The sequence below is a fragment of the Phaeoacremonium minimum genome (genome assembly GCF_000392275.1).
Source record: "Phaeoacremonium minimum UCRPA7 unplaced genomic scaffold PA7_03_scaffold_450, whole genome shotgun sequence".
NCBI classification, from domain to species: domain Eukaryota; kingdom Fungi; phylum Ascomycota; class Sordariomycetes; order Togniniales; family Togniniaceae; genus Phaeoacremonium; species Phaeoacremonium minimum.
Window position 1 is genome coordinate 106,246 of NW_006921352.1, and position 12,682 is coordinate 118,927.

General features: G+C 52.5%; 3 protein-coding genes across 3 annotated transcripts; all 3 read left to right on the top strand.

Annotated features, from left to right (window-relative positions):
* Positions 1 to 1,733: 1,733 nt before the first annotated feature.
* UCRPA7_6080 (putative 3-oxoacyl- protein) lies at positions 1,734 to 2,557 on the top strand (the record flags this gene model as incomplete). Its single annotated transcript, XM_007918622.1, has 2 exons — positions 1,734 to 2,091; positions 2,175 to 2,557. 2 exons carry the CDS (start codon positions 1,734 to 1,736, stop codon positions 2,555 to 2,557), a joined length of 741 nt encoding a protein of 246 aa, XP_007916813.1.
* Positions 2,558 to 6,293: 3,736 nt separating this feature from the next.
* UCRPA7_6082 (putative dimethylaniline monooxygenase protein) lies at positions 6,294 to 8,366 on the top strand (the record flags this gene model as incomplete). The annotated part of the gene is made up of 1 exon (XM_007918623.1): positions 6,294 to 8,366. One exon carries the CDS (start codon positions 6,294 to 6,296, stop codon positions 8,364 to 8,366), a length of 2,073 nt encoding a protein of 690 aa, XP_007916814.1.
* Positions 8,367 to 10,339: 1,973 nt separating this feature from the next.
* On the top strand, positions 10,340 to 12,580 carry UCRPA7_6083 (putative c6 transcription factor protein; the record flags this gene model as incomplete). Its single annotated transcript, XM_007918624.1, has 1 exon — positions 10,340 to 12,580. The coding sequence occupies one exon, from the start codon at positions 10,340 to 10,342 to the stop codon at positions 12,578 to 12,580; it is 2,241 nt and encodes a 746-aa protein (XP_007916815.1).
* Between the last annotated feature and the right edge of the window lie 102 nt (positions 12,581 to 12,682).

Below are 12,682 nucleotides of genomic sequence, written 5' to 3' on the forward strand. Positions count from 1 at the left end.
TTACTCGTTCTCAGCAAATAACTAAGCTCTTCCACCCTCATGGTAAACAGTAACTCCTCAAACGCGCAGGCTGCTGCTCAGCCAGCGCGAGATGAACCTTTGCTGGTCGAGCGTCTACTCTCACTATCCCGATTGACCGGCACGACACAAGATGCAGATGTGTTCGGCACCAACGAGCCTCTGCAGTGTCCGCCATGGGCTCGCGGAGCATATGGCGGGCAGCTCATTGCCCAGACACTGCTAGCTGCCTACGAGACCGTGCCCGTCGACTTCGTTGTACACAGTATCCATTGTCATTTCCTCACTGCCGCAAAGGTCGACCTGCCCATGACATATAACGTATACCGGCCCCGTGACAGCAAGAGCTTTGCAACCCGGCTCGTGCATGCGAAGCAGCGCGACGGAATTGTCCTTTTAGCGACTGCCACTTTTGGCCGTTGTCGACCACATGTTCAGAATATACTCGATCACAGCACGCCTATGCCCCGGGGTGAGCAGTCTCCTGGAGACAAGCTCGACGATATCCAGCAATCCGCCGCCGGCCAGGCAGGGAAAGGCCAGCCGTGTGACTGCGTGCGCGTGCCCGTCGAAAACAAAGGCAACGCCAGTGAACGGAGACTTCGGCAGTGGGTTAGAGCTCGCCGACGAGATCCAGTGACGGGGACGGCAATAAGACCATCGGAACCCCCCAATCCAGCGACAATACTCGGTGTACCAAGAGGCAGCGGGAATGGCTTGCTGTCGCAGCACGATGAGAAGGACAAGATGCACCGAGCGCATGTTGCAGCACTGGCATATATGAGCGACAATTACTTTATTGGGACTGTCTTCCGCGTCCATAACGCTTCTCGCTTTTCAAATCTGTCATCTCCGCATCCCTACCTCGCCTCTGCAGCCGATGGGGAAGCTCTAGAAAGATATTTCGAGGCGCTTGCCCACGAAGAGATGGACGATAATAGGGACGCGCCGAAGAATAACGTACGCGTTGACATGATGGTAACCTTGAATCATACCATCTTTTTTCATAATCCGCGACAGCTTCGCGCCGACGAGTGGTTATTGGCAGAGATGGAGAGCCCATGGGCTGGGGATGAGAGGGGAGTCGTGCTGCAACGTATTTGGGACCATCGAGGCATACTGGTTGCCACATGTATGCAAGAAGGTGTAGTGAGATTATCGCAACATGCTAGTAAAGGCAGACTATGAAGGTTCTGAAGTCGATCGAAATAACTGCACCAAGAAGAGCACGCATCATCTCCTGTATCTATGGCCATGACCTCCAATGTTCCAGGCAACGGCACATGCAGGTTGTGTTTATATACTATGCGACAAACACAGCCTCTCGTCGGCTTTTCTGAATTGCTTCAAGATACTCGCTACAACTCACGATCGATACATTTAGAGCTCGCTTATTGCCCATTAAGACACGAACCGAAATCATTGACATGCCTCTGCCGACCCCGAAGACAGCCACAAACGGTGTCCAATTGTAGAAGAGCGATCCCGTGGAGTCCTTCAGCAACCCCTCTTTCCTCTTTGAGTATCTACCTCCTCCAATTCCAGCCTAGACATGACCTCGGCTTTCCTTCTTGTTGTTAGCCACATTGCGATTTTGCGCTCCTCATATAGCTACTTGATCCTACATGATGCCGTTATAATGAATTAATCTCATCTCAATTTATTTCTGTTCGATTTTCTATTTCAGTCGTTGCTCCCCTGCAATAACCGCAGCAATGTCATTCGCAAACAAGGTCATTGCCATTACTGGCGGAGGCCAGGGGATCGGCTTGGCCACCGCAACGCTTCTTGCAAGCAGAGGTGCAAGTGTATCCATCGCGGATGCCAATCCAACGACTCTTGCCCAGGTTGAGCGGGACTTCAAGGATAAGGGCTGGCCCATCCATACTGCTACAGTTGATATTCGGGATCCTAAGAAGGTGAATGACTGGATCGATGCCGCTGTGCAGAAGTTCGGGAAGCTCGATGGTGCCGTCAACGCCGCTGGGACCATTGGCAAATATTACGGGCAACAGCCGGTCGGCGAGCAAGATGACGACGACTGGAATCTTGTAATGGGTGTCAATGTGAATGGTATGTCTCAGACGTTCACTATGTTCCGATGATCCTGTCTATGTTTTTGGTATGACTTTTCAAATCTCACGAGTCCAACCTAGGAATGATGTACTCTCTCCGTGCCGAGCTTAGGAATATCAAGGATGGTGGCAGTATTGTCAACATCTCATCGAATAATGGGTCGGCGGGAGGACCCGGTTGTGCTGCCTATACAACATCGAAGCACGCCGTCCTTGGGCTCACAAAATGTGCCGCGCACGACTACGGGTCACGCCAGATCAGAGTGAACGCTGTTGCTCCGGGAGGCACCTACGGCCCTCTCATGCATAGTGTGGTCGGGGACAACCCCCCTCCCGCTCCTAATGTGCTGAAGAAATATGGTACGCCCGAGGAGGTTGCTTTCATGATAACGTGGCTGTTGGGCCCGGAGAGCACTCACTCCACAGGCGAACTATTCCGAGTCGATGGTGGTTTTTTCGCTTAGAAATTCTACGTATAGATCTGGACGACAGGCTGTGGTACGTTCTGTGCCACAAGAGGATGGTTTCCAGAACAACTCAAGTAGTACCGAGCTACATCATGAGGCTCTGACGAGTGGGAGGGCCCAGAAACACGCTTCCTATGTTAACCTAGGTACATGTATGACATACGGTATTCCTAGCCTGTCTATGTGTTTGGACCACTCGTTTTGAGCAATATGGCTCACGGAAACATCGTCCTCCAAGCCCCCAAGTAGTCTAACAATATTACCTAGTAAACACCAGAAGGCTAATGTTATATAAGTAAAGACGAAAGGGTTTATTTTGTTTCTAGCCGCCCTGTTGCATGGACCGGTGACTTGTCATGTTCGCAATTTTGCTCGGCAGACGAATATGTCCCTATCTACGAGCATAAAGTTTGGGGTGTCTTTTCAACAAAGAGACATTCTGGAATTCACAAATGGTTATTCCATTCACTCAATCAAACTATCTGATCTCTAACCTCACTCTCCACACACTGTACAATGTCAGAGAAACTGGAATTTCTTGATATTCGGGTATCTTGTTTGTATTTTTAGATGTTTTGATTGGCCCCCTAAAGCCGAGGTGATCTGACATGACTTGGAAATCGGTACCGGCTTCTAAGAATTTCAACGTCAGATCAAACGAAGCCAAGTGGTTCGCGGATATCTACATGTTGCAAAGACCCAACGCTGTTTTGAATCATCTTTCCATTATGCTAAAGCGCTCCGTGGATGTAATGTTCGATCAAAACCAGAGTCTACCCGGCCGGTCACGAAGGGCGACTCGACGTTTATCTGGGGCCAGCCTTCCTTCATTACCTGCCTCAAACCTGATACCATGAGGTCCCCAGCCTAGATTGTACCACTCAAACCCACCCCCACTCCGGAACGTGCGGGGAGAGGACAAATTAATGGTCCGCGCTGGCACTCATCAACGGCGAGAGTACCCGAGGCACTGCCCGATACAACATAAGCCACCTACGGGGGCTCACAGTAATTCTCGAATGTAAATACTACTTTTACGATTGGCTACTACGGTATCTTGTTCCTCCTATAAACGGCCAACACCTAAAACATTATCATCTCCGTGTTCTTGAGGTTCTGGCCGATACTACTGCCGCTATTGCATCTCATCCTCCCAGGACGCGCATATTGCATCTTCTACGTCACTATGTCGTCTGTGTCAAATCCGGGTGCCACTTCGTCAATCTTAAAGTTGCTAATCGCTAATATCCGCAAACCGATTGGCTTAATTACAGTCATATGTCTTTTGGTAAGCCCTCAATCAACAGCCCGCTGCTTCGCAACCGCCAGATCGATGGCAATTAGTTGATTGTTGACGTCAGATCATTACCTGTGTCGCGTTCAAAATCGTCTACAATGTATTCTTCCACCCGTTACGAAAGTACCCGGGCCCTAAGCTCTGGGCCGCCACTCGCATACCATACTCTAGAGCATATTTGTCGGGAGAAGGGCACCTCAAGATTGCTGCACTACATGCGAAGTACGGACCTGTAGTCCGGATTTGCCCTACTGAGCTCTCGTTCTGCTACCCTGAAGCATGGGATGAGATTATGGGTCACCGCAAGAAAGGCCAAGCGGAGTTCAGTAAAGATCCGGACTTCTGGGAAGACCACAGACATACTATGATAGGCGCCACACGTGAGAATCATGGCCGACACCGACGCATCCTCGCGCATGGCTTTTCTAACCAAGCTATGGTGGCACAACAGCCTCTAATCCAAAGCAGTATTTCAATGCTCATGACAAAGCTTAAAACAGCTGCCGAGACGGGCGAGTCTCAGAACATGGTAACATGGTATAACTGGACAACGTTTGATATCATTGGCGATCTTTCATTCGGCGAACCGTTTGGCTGTCTGGAAAATACTAGACACCACTTCTGGATCGATATCATATTCGAGCAACTGCAGGGCGTAGCTTTTCTTACTACCATTCGGAAGTTCCCGGGTTACAAGCTGCTTGTCAAGCTTCTCATGACTAAAGAGAAGCAAGATCAATATATCGAGCACTTTCAGCTGTCGAAAAACGCCATCGACAAGCGTCTAGCTCTAGGCATCCAAAGAAACGATTTCGTGGACTCAATGGCAATTGCAAAAGAGAAAGGTGTATGTTCACAATATTTGTGGTAGAAGTATTCTGCAAATCACATATGCTAATACTACTTCACAACAGCAAATGACGGAAATGGAAATCCTTCATAACACGCAAAATTTAGTTCTTGCTGGTTCTGAAACAACTGCAACTAGCCTTTCTGCGATAACGTACCTCCTCTGCACTCATCCAGATGTCCTGGCCAAGTTCAACGAGGAGGTGAGGACTGGCTTTAGTTCCGAGGATGAAATTACCCTTCTGAGCGTTCAGAAATTGACTTACTTGACGGCCGTCATCGATGAGGCTCTTCGTGTGTTCCCAGCCGTCCCTCCGGCTGTGCCTCGTATCACGGACAAGGAAGGGGGCACCATTCACGGAGACTATGTTCCTCCCAACGTAAGTCAAAAATTCAGAAAAGCCATATGCAGCTCGCTGTGACTGACGCGACGAAGACTATGCTCAGTATCTGGCAATGGGCAATGAGCCGCAGCCCAGAGCACTTCAAAGACCCAGAGTTGTTCATCCCAGAAACGTTCCTCGGTGATCCACGGTTCGACGGCGACAAGAGGGCTGCATTTCAGCCATTTTCGTATGGGCCTCGTAACTGTATTGGCAAGAAGTAAGTGATGGCTGGACCGAGCCTTGAATTATTGTTACAGATTCGATGCTGATCTACTTTCTGCAGCCTTGCCTACGCGGAGATGCGCCTTATCCTAGCAAGACTTGTCTGGAACTTTGATTTGAAGCTGGACCCGAGGAGTGAGGGATGGACGGAGCGAAATAAGTTGTACTTGCTCTGGGAGAAGCCGGACCTCTTCGTGACCCTTGTGCCGCGAAAGACAGAAGTTTCAAATATTTCAACCTGATCTTCCGGTGATATCCATGAGTATAGATCTTGTCAACGTAGGGTTTAGAATGAGATATGGTGTCATTGTTTTCTTGGCGGCACTCCCGCTCTCTCCGTCCACGACAACGGGTATTGATTCCCGGGCAAATTGTAGAATAAATAGTGCTCTATAGTGGAACAAAGGTTGAAGACTTCAAGGAATACTTCCGCAAAAGACATGAACAGGAGCCCACGATTGCTCAGTACCCAGTATTGTATGATATTAAAGCTATTGGCAAGAGTTCTAAATAAACCGTCCTCAACCTGCTAAGTTTGTGTCTTCTTCGCGATATACAAATTATTATACCACATGTTGCTGTTTCTTCCCGATTGATCCTGCGTACATGTAAGTCAAGGAAAAGAAGTGATTTTGACTACCTTGGGATAGACTGGGTTGGCCACGATTGACCGAATATGCCTACGCCTTGGGCGAGGGGCCGTCTGAGAGACGTATGATGGGCGAATTCAGCGCTCGGGCCGAGGCAACCGCGAATTTGCATCACGGCACTACAGCTTGACTCCCGTCGATGAAACGAGGTACAAGTTGTTTCTAGAGCTACGAGAGCCGCATCGAATGTCCAAAATACTATAAGGTAGCTTGCAAGCATTGAACATCCCAAGACTACAACAAGCCATTCCCTCCGGATCTGGCGCTTGTGACTTCCTTTGTTAGTACTGTCGCCTCAGGCCTGTGCTATACGATAAACATCCATCACGATGACTCGAGTTACGATTGATGATTGGAGCGATGAAGCCATCCGCCCGCGCAATGCTGACAGCCAGATTGGATGGGCTGGTGTGCCTTTGTCAGAGACCCTAGCTTACTATGGCGTAATCCCACGACCGAAACTTCCCACCAACGACCAGCTAGGGTTCACCCCAGACTACGCATCTGTTGATGTCAACAAGCTTGTAGACCAGTTCCTCCCATCATTTGCAAAAGCAGTGGAGGCGCAAGATGTGGACTCCATCCTCGGTCATATCTATGAACACGGCTACTGGAAAGACGTCGAGCTGCTCACCTGGGATATAAGGGCACTGGCTGGCCATGAGAACATCCGTCCAATGCTTACAGAGCGTCTCTCAAAGACAGGGATCAAGAACATCCGAGCCAGTCCCCATATACCCTCATCTCTGGAGACCTTGGGTGACGATCTCTCATTCGTGCTCTTCCACTTCGAGTTTGACTTTGCACATGGTACCGGAATTGGTGCTGCCCGACTCAGCCCGTTTACAGCGAAATCAGGATCGGCTAGCGAGCTGGCCGATGTCAATTCGTGGAAGCTATATACTATTGGTACTGCCATCGAGACCGTTGAGGGGTGGGATGCTGAGAATGGCGACAAAATCCGGTACCAGAAGGCAAAGATCCATGACCCCCTGGGCAAAGCTCGCAACTACCAAGAGCTGAGAGAAGACGAGCGCGAGGGCAGGGATGGGTTCCAGCCCACCGTTGTCATTGTTGGAGCCGGTCACACCGGCCTCACTTTGGCCGCTCGCTTCAAAGTCCTAGGCATACCGCATCTAGTCATCGAGAAAGAAGATTGCGCAGGCTACAGCTGGGGCAGCCGTTATGGCTCACTCTCTCTGCACGGGCCGACGTTCACAAATCACTTGCCATGCGTGCCGTTTCCACATTGGTTCCCAGTATTCTTGCCAGCGCAACAGCTATCGAAATTCTTACAGCTATACGCTGAAATCATGGATCTTAATATCTGGACCAAGACCCATATTGATGGTAAAGGCGCAGTTTACGACGAGAAGGAAGGAAAATGGACCATCTCTGTCACGCGAGGGGACGGCAGCAAGCATGTGCTTCACCCGAAACATATCATGATCGCGACGGGCATATCAGGAACCCTGCCCAACGTGCCAGAGGTCCCAGGCATGACTGAATTTGAGCAGAACGGAGGGTTAATTGTCCATTCGTCGCGTCACCATACAGGGCCTGATTGGAAGGGCAAGAAGTGCATTGTGGTGGGCGCCGCAACGTCGGGACATGACATCTCGTATGAGCTGATAGAGAACGGCTGCGAAGTGACTATGATCCAGCGGAGCGCAACACATGTCATGTCTGTTGACAGGAGTGTCCGGACCCTCTTTAAGCCTCGCGAGAACACGAACCGCCGTGGTGGGCTTGCGGCTGACCTTATGGATCAGTCCAATTACCTCAAGCAGCCGTTTCCCGTCGAGTACGAGCTGCTCCCCCGGGGGCAGAGAAAGGCTCGCGAGCTCGATGCTGAGCTCTTACAGTCTCTCCGAGATGTAGGGTACCGCCTTCACGACGGATACCACGGCGGCGGTGCTTACTCCATGTTCATGTTCGATCAAGGCGGCTTCTACTGGGACACTGGATGCTGCAAGCTCATAGCCGACAAAACGATTGCGCTCAAGCATTCCGAGATTGACCACTTCACCAAGGACGGGGTAGTCTACAAGGACGGCACCAGCCAGCAGGCCGACGTCGTCGTCTTCGCCACGGGCTACATGAACTCCAAGAGCGCCATCCAGGCGCTGATGGGCGACGACATGGCCAGGAAGTGCAACGAGCGGTGGGAGAAGGGCAACGCCTTCTTCATCGGGCCCGAGGGCGAGTCCATCATCAACTACTGCCCGCTGCCTCAGAAGGGCCTGTATGCAATGTTCCACCAGTTCGCGTTCAGTAGGTTCCACTCGGCCCGGCTGGCCCTTCGCATCAAGGCCGAAGAGCTGGGCATCGACGTGACGCCATACGGAAACAAGCCTCTTGGACCCGCTAGCACGGCAGCTGGTCGCCAGCCCCGACAGTAGTCTAGTAGGGACACGGCACCGCAGCTCTGCCAGGCTCGACAAGTCGGCTTGGTGAGTTTCAGGCTTTGTATCTCGTGTATGATAGTGAGACACTTCTCGCAGCAGGAGAACTAACACATAGCATTGGCTGAGACAAAGTAGCTGGGCGGGGGCGGAGGGATTTCACACTTGGGCCATAGAAGACTGGAATGCATCAAGAAAAAAAATTACACGCCGCTGCTCTTACTATGCGTGAGATACTATTGGTTTCCGCCGGCGGAGCCGGAGCGGAGAAGAGAAGCGGGAAACGTACCCCGCAGCACCCAGATCCCGGATCCCGGCGCTCTGGGTCCTGGGGCGGCCGTGCATATAACCGAGGCCTTCAAACACAGTGCGCCACTTGAAGAACCGACACAGTGACATAGCCGAAGCAAAAAGGTCGGATGGTGACGTGACAGCAGGGGGCTGGGCCTTTGGTCCGAGTCTCGACCCGGATCGGTCTATAGACCTCTAGGCCAAGCAATTGCCTTAGCGCTTTGATTTAGAAAGTAAAACAGGAGAAAAACACCGCATGTGTGATGATTCGAAGCATGAGATCTGAAAAAAGAACGAGCCGATCTTGAGGAGGGAACTAGGAAGAGGATCCTTCAAGAGTATGTATGGGAGTTGCACATGATCATATATCAATGCATGACGTGCTTGTTTTCTCTACGTTGTTCTACATCGTCCGGTCCTCGACCGAAGTCATTGACGGCAAAAGCCAGACCGCCGAGATGATATACCAAGAACAAACGTATTTATTGTAGGATATGGTATGGTCCCTCGAGATGGGAGATGTGTCCGATCATCCGCAACTCTTGCTTGTCTCTCATCTCGTGGCAGTAGTAACAGTACCTAGACAAGCGGTGCTATCCCCGTCACCCTCCTTCATTCTCATTCACCTCCCTCATAGCTTCTGACACGATCTGCAGATCCCTTCCCCGCATAGCCCGACATGACCGCCCCGGATTTCTCCACAAATGCTCTGCGCGGGGTAGCATCTGCGCTATAGACTGCTAGTGCTCCGCCCATCTTCTGTCTGCAGCTAGCGCCCAATCCCCGCTCCTTGGCGCTGTGCCGTTATTACCAAGCCTGTCCCCTCCCCGCAACATGATGCTGCTTTGTGTCTTCCTCCCTGCCGCTCGCTCCTCCCACCTCCTGATATGTAGAGTGCTGACGCTCGCTCCTACGCTGACATCGATGTGTGCATGAGCGTTTTGGGGTATATCGATCCGCCGTGAACACGGCCATTGTACCAAGGATCTGCATGGTCCCAGTTGAAAACAGGAGGACAGCCAAAAAAGTAGAAAAGGGGCTCACAAGGGAGAGGCCACACCACACTACACCACACCCTACCAGGATCGACGAAGACTTTCTGCTGTTCAGTTAATCAATGGCTACATCAATCCGTGTCGCAACCGCCGACGCGGGGTCGACCGAGTCTGCCGGGCGGAAACGTTTCGGGGACGGCCTCACCAACGACCGCGTGGCAAAGAGACGCTCTTCCAGGGCATGTCTATCATGCCGCGGTCGGAAAGTCCGCTGTGACGTCGTCAACAGTGGCGTTCCCTGTACGAATTGCCGCCTCGACGATGTTGACTGTGTCCTCAAGCAGTCGAGCCGCGGGAGGAAGCCCAACAGCGCCAACTCTCGGCCGCCTGCATCGACTGCTTCGCCGCAGTCCACTTCAGCTCCTCCGCAGGAGCACCAGCAACAGCACCAGCAACAGCACCAGCACCAGCAGCAAGGTACACCGCCGCAAGTCGAGCACGACACGGACAGGTACCTTTGCACTTTGACATTTGAAGGCAAGTCAAGTTCATCTCCAAGGCCAAGTTACTACACCTAGGCTCGAGGCACATGAACACAATGCTGATACCCTGATAGATCAGCAAGGCGGCTCCCAGTCCGGTGATCTGGGAGACGACACTCTTGATGACGCGAGTCACCACAGCATGGACGACGGCCATGATCTGCACGTCCCACTCCATCAGCGTCGGGATCAATACGCAGATGCCCTAGGTGAAGTGGTGCCCACCTCGGCCTCGCCGGAGAGAAGCCAGAGGAGCCTACCACACCCGGCCCGTAATCAAGTGCCTTCGAGCGCTGGCTACTGTGGCTCCCGTGTCGGCGACTATGCGCCGGTTTCTTTGCCGCCGTACATCAAGCGTCTTCCAGCGCACATCGGGCAGAGAGACATGGAGTATCTCGCCGAGAAGGATGCCATGACCATTCCAGACGACGACTTTCGCGACGAGTTGCTCCGGACCTATGTAAAGATCATCCACTGCTTCATGCCAGCAATCGACCTGGACGAGTTCCTTGATCCCATCATTAATGGAGATGAGAAACGCCCGGTCAGCCTGCTCTTGTTCCAAGCAGTCATGTTTGCCAGTGTCATCTTCGTGGATGGCGATCTCCTGCGATCGCGGGGGTACACGAGCAGGAAGAGAGCGAGAAAGGTCTTCTTCAATCGCGTCCGCCTGCTCTACGGATTAGACTGCGAGCCAGACCGCGTAGCTCTCATCCAGTCTGTGCTTCTCATGACGTACTGGTACGACTCACCACACGACGAGAAGGACACTTGGTACTGGATGGGCATTGCCCTCTCGCTCTCCCAGATAATGGGCCTCCACAGGGACCCAGAGACCTTGAAAATAAGCCTGCGAGCAAAACGATTGAGGCGCAGGATCTGGTGGGCTTGCTTCATCCGAGATCGTCTGCTGGCTCTGGGCATCCGGCGTCCCGCCAGGATACGGCAGGAGGATTTCAACGTGTCCATGCTCGAGCTCGACGATTTTGATCTTTGCCAGCCGACCAAGGAGCACGTTGCATTTGTCAGGGAATGCGGCTTCACCACCGTGGAAGAAGACGGGCGCAGACAGATGTGTCAGATCTGCATCGACCTGGCAAAACTTTGCGTGTGCATCGGAAACATTCTCCATTCGCAGTACTCGGTCGTCAGCACCCAGCCTTTGAATTGGGAATACTACAAGAACATTGCTGTTCTGCCCAGGTACTCGGACAAGCAGATGTCGGAGCTGTCGAAATGTGACAGCGAGCTCGAAGACTGGTGTTATAACCGGAAGGCGACGTCCAGATATTCTCCGCCGTCGCCGCCAGCGTCCACGTCCGGATCCCTCGAGAATACCAACGACTGGGCTGACAACATCACCTGGCTCCATCAGGCTCTGCTACGAATGATCTATCTGACCGCCCTCGGAGCCCTCCATCGACCACGTGCATTGATGAGTTCCTCCTCACGACCCGAGTCACCCGACACGAACAACGCCAAGAAGACGTCGCTCCGGAAGGTCAAGGAAGCTGCCGTGGCCATGACGAAGCTCGCCTTCGACCTGCAGTGCGAGAACCAACTGCGCTATCTCTCGACGAGCAGCGTCCCCGCGTTCCTCTCCGCGACGCTGATCCACCTGCTCGACATTCGCGATCCCGACGAAGAGCTTCGCAATCTCAGCATCGGCCGGTTTTACCAGTGTTTCCACGCCCTGTACGAGCTTCAGGACATGTACGCGTCTGCCGACTACGCCATCCGCTTTCTGGAGACGGTGCTCGTGAGGATGGGCACACACATTCCCATGTTGCCCATCCTGAGAATGTGTACGAACACCATGACCACTCATAGTAGAGACAGCCACCATATACCGTTCCTAGGCGCCGCAAACCCTGTGCTCAACGATCCGATACTTGAGGACTACCATGCATCCGCCATTAGTGGGCGTCTCAATACTCCGTCTACGACTGGCAATGGCCAATTCGCCATGGCGGCACCGCCGGCGGTAGCACAGCCTTCGAACGCCGGGCAATCCATGACGAATAGCGACAGCTACCTCAATCTCGTGCAGCAGCTCAGCCCCGAGCTGACCATGCTGGATGGAACCAGCCCAAGACCTCGCAACATGCTACTATTTGGTGGTGGTGGTCCCCGCGCCACACCAGGACTCGATTCCAATGCGCAGCTTGGGCCCGGAACCATGGGAAATCCTTCGGCAGCAGCAGGTGATCACCCTACTATGATGGACACCCCATCCCAGATGGATATCTGGACCGAGTTCGACGGCCTGCTTCCCGCGCTCATCAACTTTGATGCGACGGATCAGAATTTGATGATGCAGAGTCACGAAACGAGAATGCCGGCTACGACGGCGTCGTCAACCTCATGGCAGCCATTCTTGTAATCATATTTATTATTGTCCTACGTGGTACTCTAATTTATGTTATCATTTCTACGCGTTGACAGGAAGACATTTCGCTGGGTTTGAAGAGTGTCACATGGTTGC